Source organism: Thunnus thynnus, chromosome 2, assembly GCF_963924715.1.
Source record: "Thunnus thynnus chromosome 2, fThuThy2.1, whole genome shotgun sequence".
NCBI classification, from domain to species: domain Eukaryota; kingdom Metazoa; phylum Chordata; class Actinopteri; order Scombriformes; family Scombridae; genus Thunnus; species Thunnus thynnus.
The window spans coordinates 33,735,235-33,754,281 of record NC_089518.1 but is presented as its reverse complement, the minus strand read 5'-3'; the positions used below and the strand labels follow the sequence as shown (position 1 = coordinate 33,754,281).

Sequence of the window (19,047 nt, the reverse complement as noted above, 5' to 3'; positions counted from 1 at the left end):
ATTATAATAGAGTGACTACAAAGCTCTGATCCTCACGTTGAACTGTGGATTTTAAAGATTGTTAATGAGCTGTCAATTAAGAGTAGCAGTAATAACACAAAATATTCAGCTGTTTGTTTTTAGTGGAGCAATTCATAACACAAATCATATAAGATACTAAACTCGTAAACTTCTTAAGATCTACTGAAGATTATGAAATGTTTTGTCAAAGCTGTTGTAATAAGTTAAGTCATGAATACAATAAAACTGAAAATAAGTTCTAGCAGACTTGAATGCTGCCTTGACGTATGACTACACAGTCCTCATTAATCTGTTAAATTAATATTGCATATTGAATGATACACTTGACTACTGCTATTTTCAGACAACTCATAAATTAATCAGAATTGACCAAAAAAAAAAAACACCCAGTAAATTAATATAAGTTATACAGCCACAGCTAACAACATGATGCTGATCACAGTTACCTTTTTTTCTATATTTATATTTAAAAAAAAATGTTAGTGTGTTTTTTGATATTTTATGCCTTTATTGGACAGCGGTAGTAAGGAAATGACAGGAAACAAGACAGAGAGAGAGAGAGAGAGAGAGAGAGAGAGAGAGGCAGGGAATGACATTAAAAGGGCATGTGATACATGTTGGAAGAGAACGGACTATAAAAGTTTGAGACAGTCACATATAAAAAGAAACAGCCTTAAGATGTTCAATTTACAGTGATGCAAAATTAAGAAAAGAAGCAGCTCATATTTAAGAAGCTGAGACCAGCAAATGTTTAACACTTTTCCTTGATAAATTACTTTAACTATTTAACGGTTGATGAAGTTATTGTTAATTAATGTTCTGTCAGTCAAATATAATTGTGTCAGCACTATTTTAAACACACATTTCAGGCACAGTCGCTTTCAGTGTTTGAAAGTTAAAACATTCAGTAGGTTTTTGGTGGAGTATTCCTTTAACATCTGTAACATAGAAACAGCACTATCTGGTGGAGATACAATCAAGTGGCAGTTTTATTTCTTTAAGATTTTCATCTGTGACGCAGGTGAAAGAAACTGAAAGCAGATTTACAGTGTTGAACAGAGCGCAGACGCCATGACATTACAGAGTGAAATCTCTACTGAAGAACACACACTCGGAGGATTGAACAGAGAAAGTTGAAGGGACTGTAACTTGGTGAGTCTACAACTTAAAGAAAATTTGGTTGTCAGATCAAATGGCTGAGAAAGCTGCTCTTTTGGAAGGTTACCCAAACTGCCACGTGTGTTCAGAGACTTTCAGAGATCCTGTGTCTCTGACCTGCAACCACAGCTTCTGTTCAAGCTGTCTGCAAAAATTCTGGGAACAAGCTAAAAACAAAAACTGTCCCATTTGTAAAAGAAAATCCTCAAAGGATTATCCATCCATCAACCTTTCTCTCAAAGACCTGGCTGACTCCTTTGCTAAGATGCAGAATAATGATTCATCTGAGACGGAGAAAGAAAAGGAGAAAGAGGAAGTGATGTGTGATAAACATCCAGAAGTCCCTTATTGGTTCTGTGAGGATGAACAGAGAGCTGTGTGTCCTGTCTGTGAGTTTTCTCTCCACCAGAGTCACAAGTTGGTTCCTGTAGAACAAGCAGTCAGTGACCTGAAGGACCAGCTGAAATCTGACTTAGAGTCTCTGCAGGACAAGAGGGACAAATACGAAGAAGTGGAGAAAACATACAATGAAGTGGTTGAACACTCCAAGAAGCAGCTGTTGTCCACAGAGAAGCAGATCAGAGCAGAGTTCAACAAGCTCCACCAGTTCCTGAAAGAGGAAGAGGAGTCCAGACTGGCAGCTCTGAGGGAGGAAGAGGAGCAAAAGGGGAAGACTATCAGCAGAGAGATGAAGAGGATTCAGGAGCAGATCTCCTCTCTGTCAGACAGTATCTCTGCTGTTGAAGAAGACCTGCAGAAACACAAGGTGTCATTCCTCAGCAGTTATAAACCCACTCAGACCAGAGCCAGAGACCAGTGCTCACTGTCAGATCCACAGCTGGTCTCAGGAGCACCGATAGATGTGGCCAAACACCTGGGCAACCTGTCCTTCAGAGTCTGGGAGAAGATGAAGGAGAAGGTCCACTTCAGTCCTGTCATTCTGGACCCAAACACTGCACATCCCCGTCTCTATCTGTCTGATGATCTGACCAGTGTGAGACGTGAAGACACAAACCAGCAGCTCCCTGATAATCCAGAGAGATGCACTAAGTATTCCACTGTTCTGGGCTCTGAGGGCTTCAGCTCAGGGAAACACAGCTGGGAGGTGGAGGTGGGAGACCATCCTAGCTGGCTCATGGGTTTGATTAAAGAGTCAGCTGACAGGAAGGGAGAGTGTCCCGCCTCACCAGAATATGGATTCTGGTGTTTATCTCATGACAGTGGAGAATACATTGATGGAGCTGGTAAGACTGTCACTGTGAAGAGGAGGATCAGAGTCCAGCTGGACTATGACAGGGGGGAGGTGTCCTTCCACAACCCTGAAGACATGACTCACATCTGCACTTACAGAGACACTTTCACTGAGAAACTCTTCCCTTATTTCAATATTGGAAAGTCTGGTAATGCTAAAACCACTGATATCAAAATCTGTCAAACTGAGATTTCTCTGTGATGTTCAGGAAGGTTTGTGAGATGTGATTTATTTGATTTGAGGAGGATAATTAGATCTATAGATTTATTTTTGTCAATGTCAGTTAGTTCTTTATAGTCAAAAGTCACAGATTTGACTTTAACTTTTATGTTTTAATTATGCAAGTTTTTAAAGTAATTCAGTTAAGTAAACTTTCTCAAGATGCATTAATAATAATACATTCAGACTTTTTTTTTTTTTTTACAAATGTTTTGTTTTTAAAATAATAAACATGTTTTACGGTGCAGAATGGACCAAACAGGGAATTCTGATGTAATAATTCATTTCTCATTTATTTACCATTTGTATCATGAAACACAGATAACTATTGACTCTCAAATCTTTTCTATATATTCATTTAGTTTGATCCATGAGAACAAACTAAACCTTCTTCCTAATTTGTGATACTTTAACTCAAGAAAATAATTAGGCACAGTTTTTCATTTCTTTTCTCAAGGTTCAGTCTAAATACCAGTGACCCAAAATTGCAAGAAAATCAAAGAAGTCTGTCAAATATTGACCTAAAGATCATGTAGATCAGCTTGGGCTGCACATAATCACTATTTTTTTATTATCTTTTAAACTGTTTATGTTTTTATTCATTGATTTAACATAATTGATTAAATAAAACAAAAAAATACTTCAAAAACATTCAATCTTCATTTCTAATAATATGTATTATAAAAGAGTGACTACAAAGCTCTGATCCTCACTTTGAACTGTGGATTTTAAAGGTTGTTAATGAGCTGTCAATTAAGAGTAGCAGTAATAACACAAAAATATTCAGCTGGTTGTTTTTAGTGGAGCAATTCATAACACAAATCATATAAGATACTACACGCGTAAACTTCTTAAGATCTACTGAAGATTATGAAATGTTTTGTCAAAGCTGTTGTAATAAGTTAAGTCATGAATACAATAAAACTGAAAATAAGTTCTAGCAGACTTGAATGCTGCCTTGACGTATGACTACACAGTCCTCATTAATCTGTTAAATTAATATTGCATATTGAATGATACACTTGACTACTGTTACTATCAGACAACTCATAAATTTATCAGAATTGACTAAAAAAGCCACCCAGTAAATTAATATTAGATATACAGCCACAGCTAACAACATGATGCTGATCACAGTTACCTTTTTTTCTATATTTGTAAAAAGAAAAATGTTAGTGTTTTTTGGATATTTTATTCCTTTATTGGACATTGATAGTTAGGAAATGACAGGAAACAAGAGAGAGAGAGAGACAGAGAGACAGAGAGAGGCAGGGAATGACATTAAAAGGGCATGTGATACATGTTGGAAGATAACGGACTATAAAACTTTGAGACAGTCACATATAAAAAGAAACAGCCTTAAGATGTTCAATTTACAGTGATGCAAAACTAAGAAAAGAAGCAGCTCATATTTAAGAAGCTGAGACCAGCAAATGTTTAACACATTTCCTTGATAAATTACTTTAACTGTTTAACAGTTGATGAAGTTGTTATGAATTAATGTTTTGTCAGTCAACTATAATTGTTTCAGCACTATTTTCACATAAACATTTTAAGCATACTTGCTTTCAGTGTTTGACAGTTAAAACATAAAGTAGGTTTTTGGTGGAGTATTCCTTTAACATCTGTAACATAGAAACAGCACCATCTTGTGGAGTAACAATCAAATGGCAGTTTTATTTCAATCAGCTCTCCACCCATAACAAGTAAACGAAACTGAAAGTAGATTTACATTGTTGAACAGACCGCAGACGCCGTTACATTACAGAGTGAAAACTCTCCTGAAGAACACACAGTCGGAGGATTGAACAGAGAAAGTTGAAGGGACTGTAACTTGGTGAGTCTACAACTTAAAGAAAATCTAGAAATCTAAGAAAGAGCTCTTTTTGAAAGTTTCCTGAGTTGCCATGTGTGTTCAGAGACTTTCAGAGATCCTGTGTCTCTGACCTGCAACCACAGCTTCTGTTCAAGCTGTCTGCAACAATTCTGGGAACAAGCTAAAAACAAAAACTGTCCCATTTGTAAAAGAAAATCCTCAAAGGATTATCCATCCATCAACCTTTCTCTCAAAGACCTGGCTGACTCCTTTGCTAAGAGGCAGAATAACGATTCATCTGAGACGGAGAAAGAAAAGGAGAAAGAGGAAGTGGTGTGTGATAAACATCCAGAAGTCCCTTATTGGTTCTGTGAGGATGAACAGAGAGCTGTGTGTCCTGTCTGTGAGTTTTCTCTCCACCAGAGTCACAAGTTGGTTCCTGTAGAACAAGCAGTCAGTAACCTGAAGGACCAGCTGAAATCTGACTTAAAGTCTCTACAGGACAAGAGGAACAAATACAAACAAGTGGAGGAAACATACAATGAAATGGTTGAACACTCCAAGAGTCAGCTGTTGTCCACAGAGAAGCAGATCAGAGCAGAGTTCAACAAGCTCCACCAGTTCCTGAAAGAGGAAGAGGAGTCCAGACTGGCAGCTCTGAGGGAGGAAGAGGAGCAGAAGGGGAAGACTATCAGCAGAGAGATGAAGAGGATTCAGGAGCAGATCTCCTCTCTGTCAGACAGTATCTCTGCTGTTGGAGAAGACCTGCAGCAACACAACGTGTCATTCCTCAGCAGTTATAAACCCACTCAGACCAGAGCCAGAGACCAGTGCTCACTGTCAGATCCACAGCTGGTCTCAGGAGCACTGATAGATGTGGCCAAACACCTGGGCAACCTGTCCTTCAGAGTCTGGGAGAAGATGAAGGAGAAGGTCCACTTCAGTCCTGTCATTCTGGACCCAAACACTGCCAGCCCCTATCTCTATCTGTCTAATGATCTGACCAGTGTGAGACGTGGAGACACAAACCAGCAGCTCCCTGATAATCCAGAGAGATGCACTAAGTATCGCACTGTTCTGGGCTCTGAGGGCTTCAGCTCAGGGAAACACAGCTGGGAGGTGGAGGTGGGAGACCATCCTGTCTGGCTCATGGGTTTGGCTAAAGAGTCAGCTGAAAAAGGAGAGGCAAATGCTTCACCAGAATGTGGATTCTGGTGTTTATCCCATGACAGTGGAGAGTACATTGATGAAACTGGTAAGACTGTCCCAGTGAAGAGGATCAGCGTCCAGCTGGACTATGACAGGGGGGACGTATCCTTCTATGACTCTGAAGACATGACTCACATCTACACTCACAGAGACATTTTCACTGAGAAACTCTTCCCTTATTTCAATATTGGACCGGCTGGTGATGCTAAAACCACTGATATCAAAATCTGTCAAACTGAGATTTCTGTGATGTTCAGGGAGGTTTGTGAGATGTGATTTATTTGATTTGAGGAGGATAATTAGATCTACTGATGTATTTTCGTCAATATCAGTTAGTTCTTTATAAGTGAGAGTTGGGAATTTGACATTAACTTTTATGTTTTAATTATGCAAGTAATTCAGTGAAGTAAACTTTCTCGAAATGCATTCGTAATAATACATTCAGACTTTTTACCAATTTTTTCTTTTTAAAATAGAAAAAAAACATGTTCATTGTGCAGAATGGACCAAACAGGGAATTCTGATGTAATAATTCACCTATTCTTTATTTACCATGTGTATCTACTGATTGTCAAACCTTTTCTATATGTTCATTCAGTTTTATCCATGAGAACAAAATTAATCTCTTTCCTGATTTTTGATACTTTAACTTAAACAATTCTTGCTGAAATTAATGTTAGAGAGTTTTTCATTTCTTTCTTCAAGGTTCAGTCTCAATTACAGCAGCCTAAAATTGCCAAAAATTGAAGAAGTTCATCAAATATTGACCTAAAGATTATGTAGATCAAAGCAAAAATGATTGATCTTCATTCCAATTAATATGTATTAACAAAGATTGACTGTAAAGCCTCATCCTCATGTTGAACTGTAGAATTTAAATTTGTTAGTAGTGATCACATTCATCTTTCTGTTTCAGCATTTATTTCTTTATTCTCAAACATTTGCATCATTGCATCATTCAGCACATGTGAGTCTGTGCTGAATGAATGTCAGGATTTACACTGATTAACTGTGTCTTCGATCTATGACTTATTCAAAAAGTTGTATGTTTTCTACCTGGTGAACAAATGTCCTGATCAAAACAAGAGTTAAATGATTTCCTGGGTTACTTCTGTCAATAAAAATCAAAATCAAAGCTGTGTTGCAGTTTTATGTGTCTGTAAACACAGAAAGACATTCACGTTTCTATTTAAATTGTCATTTTATTGATAACACCTTTAACACATTTTCTTGAAGTTAGAGAAACACATGTAGCACGTAAGAGAACAGAGCAATAATCTGAAGAATCAGAGAACTAGAGGATCAATATTATTATACAGAAGAAACCCAAACTGACAAAAAGAGACAAAGGGAAACTAGAAAGAGCCAACTGCAGAGAAATGATTGAAGAAGGTTGGAAACAGAGTGACCAGGGAAAAAAAGAGTGAAAGACACCCTACGAGGAGAAGCCAACTCAGTGTTGTCAGTGCAACTTAGTCACTGGCTGGAGAAAGAAGATAGCAGAGGTTCAGAGTGAACACAGAGGCTCCAGTTTATCTCAGTAAAGCTTCATCTGACTAAACAGCTGACAGGAAGGCAGCAGAGCTCACTGACCTCAAGAGACTAGAGTAGGACAGACATTAGTTTATATGTAGGGCTGCACAATTAATCATTTTCAATCATGACTCAGCTCTGATCATTCATATAGAATAATGATTTATTAGTGGTGTTGGTGCATTTCATTTCATCAAGAATGTGGCTGCAAACAGTTAAGATGCTGATATAAGATGAATGAAGGAGAATCATTTTATTCCCAAATCACTGAGGAAAATAATTGTGCAGCAACATCATGATCATGATCTCAAACTGTAATCAGGATGATTAGTTTAGTCATAATTGTGCAGCCCTGATCAATAATTATAATGGAAGCTGGTTCTTATTCTACAGTGATAAACTGCTGTTGTCTCTGACTGGATTGTCTGTTAGATTTGACACTAAAGTCGACTTATTGTGCAGCTACATTAGAAGCATCAACCTGCCGTCCGTCTGTGCACAAGTGCTGCTCATATTTTCTCAAATGAAATGTGAAATAATGCAATTAAATATGATGATATTTGATCAAATTTGTTGTTTGTAGAACAGTTCCTTTAATTTAATTCTTAATAACCTCTTGTAATTTCTTTTTCATTTTCTCACAGGGAAAGTATGTTGTCTGTTTTGACCCTCTGGACGGCTCCAGTAACATCGACTGTTTGGCTTCTATCGGCACCATCTTTGCCATCTACAAACGGGTCAGTGAAAGACACACAAAGCATCCAGTCACTAAAAACAATAGTCTGGTTTCAAAATGTTTTCATATTCGCTGCTGTTGAGTAAAAAGGTAAAAGGATTTTTTTGTCCAATTTTTAAAGTTATGCAACAGGGGTTCAAACATCAAGAAATTCCACACATGGTAAACAAACAGGATGTAGGAACAGGAAAGTAAAGAAAACCCCTGCAGCAAAACTGTTTTCACTTTACATAACACGCATCTGTTTGAATTAAGTGCTGAGATGAGTGTTACGTAAACTGTTTGAAATGCTGAGTCTGTTGATGATGGATCATTGTGAATATTCGCTCCTCTGAATGTGTTTATTTCAATAAGCAGGTTTGATTTTATGCAATTTTACTTTTAAACTTCAACAGTTCTATATGCAAAAGAAGTAGGGATGACTTGAAATAAAAAATACATTTAGAGAAAAACAGCAACAAACAAATATAGTTCAGCTGATCTTATTCTATGTTTTGAATAACAACAAAATTAAGACAGAACTACATTCATAAAATATTTCAATATGTGAATATGTGAGTCTCAGGACAGTTTTATGGTTCTATATTTGGATATTAGTGTAAATATGCAGCTTGAATATGCAGTAACACATTGTGGGCACAAGATAGCGCCGCTGTGCCGCTAATACAGATTTGTAATAAATCAAAGGGAGTCGTTTAATTGTAGAAGCAAGGTCTGTTTTATTTGCCTGGCAAGTTTTAAATATTGAAGAAATGTAAGTTTTACATATTAGTCATATTAAACATAATACGTATATAAATGTAGTTTGTAGTTGTAGTTTTGCTTTGCTTCATTTTGTATATTTTCATTATGAACTTGAATTTATTGATACGCAGTGTTGTCAAGTATAGCTGGATATACAATACAATACCATAGCTCACTTTTTCTTTCTTATTACATACTTACTCTGAATTTCCTCATCTGTAATGTCAAGCAATAATATATTAGTGATAATAGATGTTCTGGTGGTGTTCTCATTGCCTGTACAACAGACACTTCTCCATAGATCTACTGTAAGAAAGCTTCATTAAATTCTGAACTTCACTTATGTTACAAAGTCCAGTTCAGCACCTTCAGTATTGCTTTTGATTGAACCATTATGGCTGTTTCGTATTTGCATACAATCATCCATCTCTTAAGGCAGACTCTCCTCTGTGTCTGCATAACTGTAGAAAACAGTGTGAAGGACGCCGATGTTCATGTTTCTGCTCTGTGTTGGTTTACCCCCCCTCCCCCCCGTTGTGATGTTTAGGTAACAGAAGGAGAGCCCACAGAGAAAGATGCCCTGCAGCAGGGCAAAAACATCGTGTGTGCGGGCTATGCCCTGTACGGCAGCGCCACCCTGGTGGCCATCAGCACCGGCGCCGGCCTCAACTTCTTCACGCTGGACCCTGTGAGTACTTCAGTGTCACTACTGTTTAGTTTTCAATAGCGTTCTGGTTGTCAAATGTAGACTGTGATGGTAAAATGACAAGAAGGGATGAGATACACTCTCCCTTTGTGTCTCTTATTGTCTTTTCTTTACTGTTATATGGTTTTATTGCCCTGTAGCTGCTTTCATCTGACATAACAGATATTATCCTGCACGTCTCCACAGTGCAAACAGGGAGGAAGAAGACTGTAAACGCACATAAATCCTTTTTATTTGGCATTACAAAGTGTGTAATGTATGCCACTTTATCCATCCTTGTATAACTCTATAGGGAATTAAATATAAATCATTATGTTGTATAAAATGACCAAAGCTGAGCCCCCAGTTAAGGTTTTTTAACTCACACAAGGATTTACACATATCATATTGTTTTTCTCAGTCGTGGGATTTCGGCGGTGGAAAATCAGCTTTAGTCTTTATAGGATAAAAAGGTTCAGTGTATGTTTGCAAGTAATCTTGTTGTTGTTATGCATCAATACTGAGGACACCTGACCGTGGTGCTCTTAATTACCAGTCATGCCATTCAAAAACCACTAAAGCGGTCTTGAGGCCTGATGAGAATAATGTTGGTCCTGCTCTCCTTGATGTCAATAATGTCATTACATGTAGGGTTGGCAGTATATAGTTGTGATACAATAAATAAATAAACATTTTTTTCAGACTTCTTCATAACAAGCTCGTAAGGTTGTTTTAAATGTTTTTCTTTCTATCAAAACTGATGAATTGATGAGTTGAAATAAGTAATTTGATTATTTATTATGAAAAAGCAACGATGAGGCCTCTTGTACAAGACAAATACAGTATTTTTGCATTCCTTAGTGCCTTTTTTAGCCTTTATTTATTTAATCCATTTTCTGCTGCCCTGATTTATAGTTGTGTATGATATGCTGCCTTTTTCCATGTGTTTTTAAACCCCATTATGATTATAAATTTAACTTCTCTGCCTAATTGATTAAACTGAGTTGTGTCAGACTTGTCTTATGTTCTTTCTGGGATTGTCACACCTGAACTTTATGTTTGATTTTCTCAGGCTGTTGGCGAGTTCATCCTGACTGAAAAAAATGTGAAGATCAAGCCAAAAGGAAAGATCTACAGTCTGAACGAGGGCTACGCCAAATACTTCCACCCCTCCATCAACGAGTACCTAAAGCACAAGAAGTACCCCGAGGTAATTAAACAACTTCCAGAGTAAACAAACTTCTGACACACGCATGCAAGTCTTCCTGTTTAATTTTAGCCAAAGTTGTGACGCGGATCAGGTTCTTTTACTTTGCGTTTGTAGTTTTGAATCTGATACGTTGAACCAAAGCTGCACAGCAGATATATGTTTTTGCTGACACACAGTTGTACTTCCGCTCCGTCCTGAGGCAGGATTTCAAACAACAACGACTTCTCAAACTCATTATGTGAGTCCTGATGAAGCGTTTGCTCTGGTAAAATGAGTTTACATGTTTGGTAGCACAGATATACTCTGATCTGATCGTTAATACACTCTGTTATATGATATGATATGATGTTATATGATACAGCGTCTTACCCAAGAGATGAATAGAAAAGAAAGAAAATCCAGGAGAATAAAGATACAGATACACAGTATATATATATATATATATATATATATATATATATATATATATATATATATATATATATATATATGTATATATAGGTTATGCAAATGTATGGTTTAGCAAATGTACATAAATCTATAGCAGAAATAATCTAAAGTTGATTTAAACATCAAGAAGAGAAGCTTATATTACCATTTTTACTGTTTTTGTCTAAATAATTGTCCTTAATTTTTCTGCTAAAATACAGAATTTTACTTCTTTTCAGTTTTTTTATTATGTGTACTTGCAACAGTTAAAATCTGATTGGTCAATCATATTGTGCGCTGCAGCTCAAATAGACTGAGTGAGAGTGAGGTCAATAACTGATTATTAGTGTTTCACTGTTGTTTCAGTGGTTAATTTTACATTTTACAGTTAGACAGAAAGTGACTATGCTGTAGTAAACTCACTAACAAGGAGCAATTTCAGTTGAAATGTGTTATGTATCTCTAAGTGCAACAGGGTAAAAACTTTGGTTTAAGATGTTAAAGATGCTTTATGAAAGCAGATACCACAGGCAGAGAGGACAAAGAGTAACCATCCTGACCCAGACATGTGATTGACAGTTGTCAGTTGAGCGTGACAGCTCGCTCAGGCAGGACGAGTGGCGGCTGCAGGGTCAGCTGAGCTGCGGGATGGCAACGCAGCTGCTGCAGGAAACATCCTGTTCTCCAGGAAACTGCAGCGTCTCATCTGGAAACTCATGTGCAGACTCAGCATTTCTCTTGCACAGTCACAAACGATGACCCCGGAGTTTGTTTGGTCATCAGGCGTCAGTCTGACCCGTATATGCATTGCTGATATACTGGGCTTTTATGAAATATCATAATATCCTCTGAGGTTTCTTCTTGACTACAGTTAGACAAAATCAGCCTGTAAAATCTGTAATAACTTTTATTTTCATTGAATAGCCAATTAGCCAGGCCTCAACTATACTTTGAGATTAAAGGATTAACCCACGTAAACTTAAATGTTGGGTATCAAACACTGCATGTAGTCTTCAAACGTGGCTCTTAAAAGTTTGTTGTTTTTCAAACCACTCTTGCAGCATAAATCACTCCTCCTCTGTCCAAAAGGTTCAGTATGTTCCAAACATTTCCACAGAAATATGGCTCAATACACACGGCAAATTGTTTAAATCTGCCACTCACACCAACGCTCGCTTACACTGGTCGCCATGTGTTCCTGTATGGCATTAAAGATATTCCTTAACATAAAATGATAAAATAACTCTAGATTTACTTATATAGCAGCTTTCATACATAAATTGCAGTTAAAAGTGTGCTACAAAACAAGCAAAAACAAACACTTATCAAAATCAATTTTAAGCTTTAGTGTTTCATACTAGTATAATTAGTATAATTATTGTTTCAGAGCCTTTTACAGCTTGTCATTACATTTTGGAGAAATTGTAGTATTGTAGCTGTGAAAATATACAAGAACTACTGTAAATTTTTGCCTCTGTATCATCTATCAATAACATCTAGACACAACTCTGGTTGAACACTCATCATCATGCCACATTTCACATAATCATTATGACCCAGCCCAGTGCATCAGCATGCAAAGGTAACCACAATGTTACTCACGGTCACATGCGCGTAAGGTTTTTGAAATAGCAAAAACCTGCTGAATAAACTCATGGGACAGTATTAGATGAAGTGTAAAGGTGGGATCCTTTTTTTTTTTTTTTTTTTTTAAATAGCTCAGCTTTAGTATCAAGCACCTTTGCTAGTTTTTCAAAAGCAGGTGTCGTCTAATACGCAGCAGTTTTCATTTAGTCACCTGATGGAACAAAAAGCTGCAGCTGGCAACTCAGGAAAAATAGACATTATAATAATACTAGCTACTTTTGCACAGTTTTCATCCTGTAACACAAATCATTTCATAACTTCACAAAACTTCACCATCTGTCAGAGTCTCAACATTAATGTAGAATCTGATCATTTGCTTTTCTTTGTTGGATTTTCACCGGAAAAGTCAGATGATGAACATTATGTTTTAAGCAGAGGTGATTTTAACACTAGATGGCTGTCTAATACTAATGCACTTAATACATTGGTTAGGTTACAAACTCCCTGAAGAAAAACAAACCGTGCAACAGTCAGGGCAACAACACATGACCAGTAATTCAGACTTCTCTCTCAGCGCTTATAAGCTTTAAGGACATGTTTTGTTTGTCTGAAGATCATTTTCATACAGATCATCCTCTCGAAAACTCTCAGTTTCTCGCTGCTGGCTCCCTGTTTTTCATGTTCTCTTCCTTTATTTTAGGACGTTTCCTGCTGTCTCATCTGCTGGCAGCTGGATGTGTTTTTTTTTCTCTGAGTGTGTGTGAGTGTTTGTGAGTGTTGCATACTTTTGTAGGGGTCTGCTTTCAGGATATACTATGCACGCACACACACCCTTCCATTTAGGATGACTGGGATGTGACTCAGCAAGCACATGACTCTGCATCATGTTGTGCCGGTCTGAACCTGGAGCTCACTTTCAGGGCAACTCTACCTCTCTGTATTATTACAAGACTTTAAGTCTGCTGAACATTGGAGTCAGTCAGTGAAACTATAGAAGGTCTTTGAATAACATCCACAAATCAAACCATTATTAAAACCAGACTTTTTCATATCCAAACAGTGATCTTGAAGTTCTGGACAGACTGTTTTAGCATGTTTGTGTAAAAGCGGTTTCTTAACCAGGCTGACATACTTTCCAGCTGCTGCAGATGGACTTTGAGCTGTCAGATGTTTGCTGTTCAGCTTTACCTCAGCCAGCAGGTCATGACGGCAAAACACATCATGATCTCTGAACAAAGTAGATCTGCTTAAGCTGCAACTTTAAAATGAGCTTCCTGTCAGGCCAGTTGTATGTATATAGTCATTTAAACTTAATAATTAATGTGCTAATACCACCTTTATCAAGCACTCTGATTTCCAAACCATTTTAAACTTTGAAACAACCAAGTCCATATCGATGGCCGAAAAGCAAAACCTCCTATCTGAAAAATGCACTTTTGTTGCAGAATGCTATTTGTTAAGGATACTCCATACATAACACACTGTTTTTGGACTATAATACTATATTATGTGGTGTTGTTTACGGTATCTTTGTATGGTTATTTGTATGGTTTGTATGGTTACACCACACTGTTACTTTTATTCTCTTGTCTTATTCCCTTTTTAGCCGCTTTTTATTTCCAAATTTAACACTTTTTAATCAGGGTTAGAGTTAGGGTTAGTTAGTTTTTATATGTCTTTTTACTTGTGTTGCTTTTATATTCTGTTTTAATGCCTTTTATGTTCTATGTAAAGCACTTTGAATTGCCTTGTTGTTGAAATGTTTTCTCAAAAAAGTGCATTTTTCAGATAGGAGGTTTTGCACTCGGCCATCGATATAAGCAAACCAGTAACTAATACACAAGACTTCAAACAAGCCTTTATTTGGTGAGCAGTATGTTTATATTGTATGACCGTACTTAAGACTTGAGACAAATGGTAAAAACTTACCTAAACCTTAAAATTACCATAATCGAACAATAAAAACTTGTTGAAACAGATTAAAAGTAACAAATTACAATACAAGCTGAGCTCCATCACTGAATTTCTTTGTAGAATATGCTGTCTTAGTCTTTTAAACCACTTAAACACAGATTTAACATTGTTTGCATTTTCTCCAACATTAACCTATTTGTAGTTTTGAAGTGTTTTTGAGTAAAACCTCAACCTCTGTAGTGTTGGTGTGTTTGAAAAAGACCAAACTGGTGCAGAGCTTTGCAGAATTATCTAAACTTTTATGGGATTTCATGATTAAAAGATTCTTTTTTCCTTGAACATTTGAAAACATCTTTAAAGGACACAAGACCACTTTATGTAACATCTATGTTTAGAAGTGACAGCCTGCAGTGTATGTGTGTGTGTGTGTGTGTGTGTCTGTGTGTGTGTGTGTGTGTGTGTGTGTGTGTGTGTGTGTGTATGTGTGTGTGTGTGTGTGTGTTTTAAATCAATGACCCTGTTTTCTTGAGGCCATTGGCATGTCTCGATTATGAAAAGTCACTTCAGATAAGAACATCAGACAACAGCCCTTAAACAATCAATTATCACACAGTCTTGAGAAGGAAACATGGAGAAAAGACTTTAATGAACCCGACTAGTAAACAGATACTCTGATGCCTTATTTCAGTATAAAAATCTCTGTACAGCCAAATATATTTGTCATATTAGAGTTTTGATATACTGAGCAGACGGGTGCACAGAGGAGATCAGGTTGATTATACTGCATTAGTTTTCTGTGGATGTTTTGATTTTTTTCTCCACCATGAAAACTTGTGACCGTTTGAATCCATTGTGACTGATTTGAATACAGACAAACTGTCAACTGTGGAGCCTGCAGGGAGTGTTTGATACATGAAGAATCACCTTAATGTGAATTATAAATAGAGCCGTGTGTGGTTTTATATTTTTAATATTAACGCTGATACGATACAGAGTTTCTGTACATTAAAAAAATGTTTTACTTTGACGTTTTTTCCTCCAACATTCTCAAATGTTGAATGTTGTCTACACACAAGCAGCTTTGTCTAAATAATATAAAGTCTAAAAGCGCCAAATTAATATGATTTAAATCTGTAAATATCTTATTAAAGAATAAGCAACCAAGACTACGAGTCAGATTATTTCATGCCAGCAAGTTTTTATGACAAATTTCAACAGGCTGTGCTGCAGACACATTTCAGTCGGCACCAAAAAAGTGTTGGATTCCTGTTCTTAATTACACTAAAACACGTAAAAGTTGTGAGTTTAGTTAAACACAAATCTTGGATCTTGGGAGTTTTTGGACCTACTGTGTAAAAGGGCTGATGGACCATGAAAACTCTGTCTTTGGCAGAATATAAAACACAGAGATGAGCTGAAACTGTTGCCACAGTCACGCTGCAAATATGAGACACGACATTTATCAAAAACATTCCTCACTCCATGCATGAATATCTCAAATGCGCAAACACAAACAGGAAACACTCTTTAGAGGCAAACATACAAGTGGAAACACACTCACACAAACACAATTTCTTTCTCCTCTCATTCGTTTCTATTTATTTATTTATCTACTCATTCATCTGCCCATTTTTTGAATTTTCTGCCGACCGTCCTTTTGTTCGTTTCTACTATCACTGCTGCACAAATATCAATAATATCACAAATACTTTTCAAATCAATCATTCACATCTTCTCCCTGCACATCTACAGTTAATCTGTTTCAATAATCTACACCTGTATCCACCCCTACCTTCCTCTCTGTATGTCGTTCCTGTGTCTTTGTTGTTGCAAATAGAATAAAAGTAATAATAATAATATCTTAAATGTGGCCTCCCCTCCCTGCAGGATGGCGGCGCCCCCTACGGAGCCCGGTACGTCGGCTCTATGGTCTCAGATGTTCACCGCACCATCTGCTATGGAGGAATCTTCCTGTACCCCGCCAATGAGAAGAGCCCCAAGGGAAAGGTAACCTATGACACCTCCACCAAGCAACCCTACTGAAACGTCACCACTGCCAGCAGACTTAACTCTACACATGGTTTATGGATTTCACAAAAAACTATACAGTCCACCTTAAACAGTTTAAGGCATAATTTGACATATGCTAATTTGCTTTCTTGCCAAAAGATAATTGATACCTCTGTCATGTCTGTACAGTCAATATGAAGCTACAGCCAGCAGCCGTTAGCTTAGCTTAGCATGAAGACTGGAAACGGGGGGAAACAGGTAGCCTGACTGGCTGGAGGTAACAAAACCTGCCTTCCAGCTCCTCTAAATGTCACCAATTAACACATTATATCTTCTTTGTTTAATCCGTACAAAACCCTGAGTGTAAAAACAACATGACGTGGTTTTAAGGGGGATTATGTGTCGGCTGCTGGCCGTAGCTTCATAGTTTCTCTACTAATCAACCTTTTTATCTAACTCTCACCAAGAAAGCAAATAAGCATAAACTATTGAACTATTCCTTTAAATACTTGTGAAATACCAGTTGGTATTCTGAATTCTAAAGTATAGTTTTTACAGGACGTAAATTTTAGTGTAGAAAAATTTGCCTTACGCTCACAAATGATGAGCCTTGAACAACAAAACTTGTGTGTCAAACTTGTAGGCCTTAACCAATACACCAGAAAGTCAGGTGTGGAACCAGTGACGCAAACTGGTACGTTAATGAGCCAGATGCTGCAGAGTCACCTGTGAAGACCACAAGTTTCACAACGGGCCTCAGCAGCTCACTCTCACAAAGACAAAGACTTCTGTTATTTAACCTTTTTTTTTCTCTGTTTCACAATCAGTCAGTGACAGATGAATAACGTGACTCTGCTGATTATGAGCCTCTGATTTTTGGCCTTTAACTGACACACATACCCCGAATGACAGGCGATACTGGCCGTCTTGTGATAATGCAACCTGATATTGGAGGTGTTTTCTTGTCCTGTGATAAATAAAGCTCAGGGACAGTCATGGCTGCTCATAAAGATAAACTACAGCCTTTTACACCTTTCCATGACTCAGTGATCCATTTATCCTGGAAATAATAATTCACAGCTGTAACAATATTTTACTAATTTATCAAATCACAAACAAAACATTCAAATACTCATTTTGAAGTGCATGTAGTTGAGATGGATCCACAGCTTACATATCACCACATAATTTGTCCTTTGACCTCAACGCTGCACACAGCATGTCTGATAATGACCCAGGTGCCATTACTGACCCCTGTGTTAGTGTTACATACCGGATATACAGTATGAGAGTTGTTATGAAACCTATTATATGATCAACAGTGCTTAATTGACTGTTTCAAGCTGTAGTTTGGACCTGATTCACACTGACAGAGTCATTACAAGTATGTAGAAACAGTGATTATATGTTACCTCGAAACCTCAACGATTGCAGGTGAAACACCCCCAAATGGAGAAACAGTGACTATATTTAAAAAACCATAAAAACTTTCATATTTCTTTTTAACCTATATGTCAATCAGTGCTTATTAGGAAGTGAAACGGTGTAAACTCAGCTACCTTGAGAAAATATTTTTAGCAAACCACATGTACAAAACCTCCACAACCAGGTCTCAGAATCATCATGTGATATACTTCCTTGTACAGATGTGGTGAGGTCTTGATGCTGAAGCGAAATCAAACACTATCGGTAATACGTTGCACATTAGATGTAAGGAGAGCGCACATTACACCTATTTTAAAGTCTCTTACACTGGTTACAACACTGGTTGTAACACTGGTTGATTTTAAAATCCTTTTATTAGTTTGTAAGGCACTACTTTGCCGCGCACCAGACTACCTCTAAGAAAAGCTTTTGGTTTATGAACCAGGAGGGCCCCTCAGATCCTCCGGTTCTTCTCTTTTAGCTCTTCCACAAAGCAGAACAAAAACCTTCAGTGATGCTGCTTTCAGCCGTTACTCTCCGAGTCGCTGGAACAGCCTCCAGAGCATCTGAGAGGACGTGACAATATCGACATTTTTCTTGTTAATCACTTGTAAATCATGCAAGTTGAAGTTGATGAAAGGTGCTTTATATATAAATAAAGTTTGATTGATTGATTGATTCATGCTGCTGGCTGAACAAAGTTGTTAAAAAGGAATTGTGCTACTAAAAAACATCCTAATGAATGTAAAACTGATGGGTTTTCTCCTCTAAAATCTCTCCCCAAAGCTGCGGCTGCTGTATGAGTGCAACCCCATCGCCTTCGTCATCGAGCAGGCGGGAGGCATCGCCACCACCGGCACCCAGAGGGTTCTGGAAGTCCAGCCCGACGCCCTCCACTGCAGGGTGCCCTTCATCGTCGGCTCTCCCGATGACGTCAACGAGTTCCTGACCTTTGTCAAGAAGCATTCGTAAACGTCTGACTTCTCCGAACAGTTAACAATTGTACAAAAAGAAAGAAACCAGATCTGCACATCACAAGGAAATGTTTTGTGATCTTGACGTAACAAGCTGCCAAAACTATTCACTGTGATACTTGGAA

At 37.5% G+C, this 19,047-nt stretch overlaps 3 protein-coding genes across 3 annotated transcripts in view; all 3 read left to right on the top strand.

Annotated features, from left to right (window-relative positions):
* Positions 1-19,047, top strand: part of fbp2 (fructose-1,6-bisphosphatase 2) — a 26,759-nt gene extending 7,712 nt beyond the window's left edge. Inside the window, exons 3-7 of the mRNA XM_067571650.1 lie at positions 7,853-7,945; positions 9,236-9,376; positions 10,446-10,583; positions 16,401-16,520; positions 18,735-19,047. Of these exons, the coding sequence (XP_067427751.1) occupies positions 7,853-7,945; positions 9,236-9,376; positions 10,446-10,583; positions 16,401-16,520; positions 18,735-18,920 (678 nt within the window). The 3' untranslated portion in view covers positions 18,921-19,047. The remainder of the gene's footprint in view (positions 1-7,852; positions 7,946-9,235; positions 9,377-10,445; positions 10,584-16,400; positions 16,521-18,734) is intronic.
* Positions 100-4,521, top strand: LOC137168824 (zinc-binding protein A33-like). The gene has a single exon (XM_067571626.1). The coding sequence runs from the start codon at positions 1,214-1,216 to the stop codon at positions 2,630-2,632; it is 1,419 nt and encodes a 472-aa protein (XP_067427727.1). The 5' UTR covers positions 100-1,213; the 3' UTR covers positions 2,633-4,521.
* On the top strand, positions 4,524-6,810 carry LOC137168859 (zinc-binding protein A33-like; the record flags this gene model as incomplete). Its single annotated transcript, XM_067571686.1, has 1 exon — positions 4,524-6,810. A coding segment is annotated over one exon (1,428 nt), but the record flags the coding sequence as incomplete, so codon positions are not given.

Coding starts and splice junctions, on each gene's coding strand:
- LOC137168824 (XM_067571626.1), top strand. CDS start 1,214: ATGGCTGAGAAAGCTGCTCTTTTGGAAGGTTACCCAAACTGCCACGTG.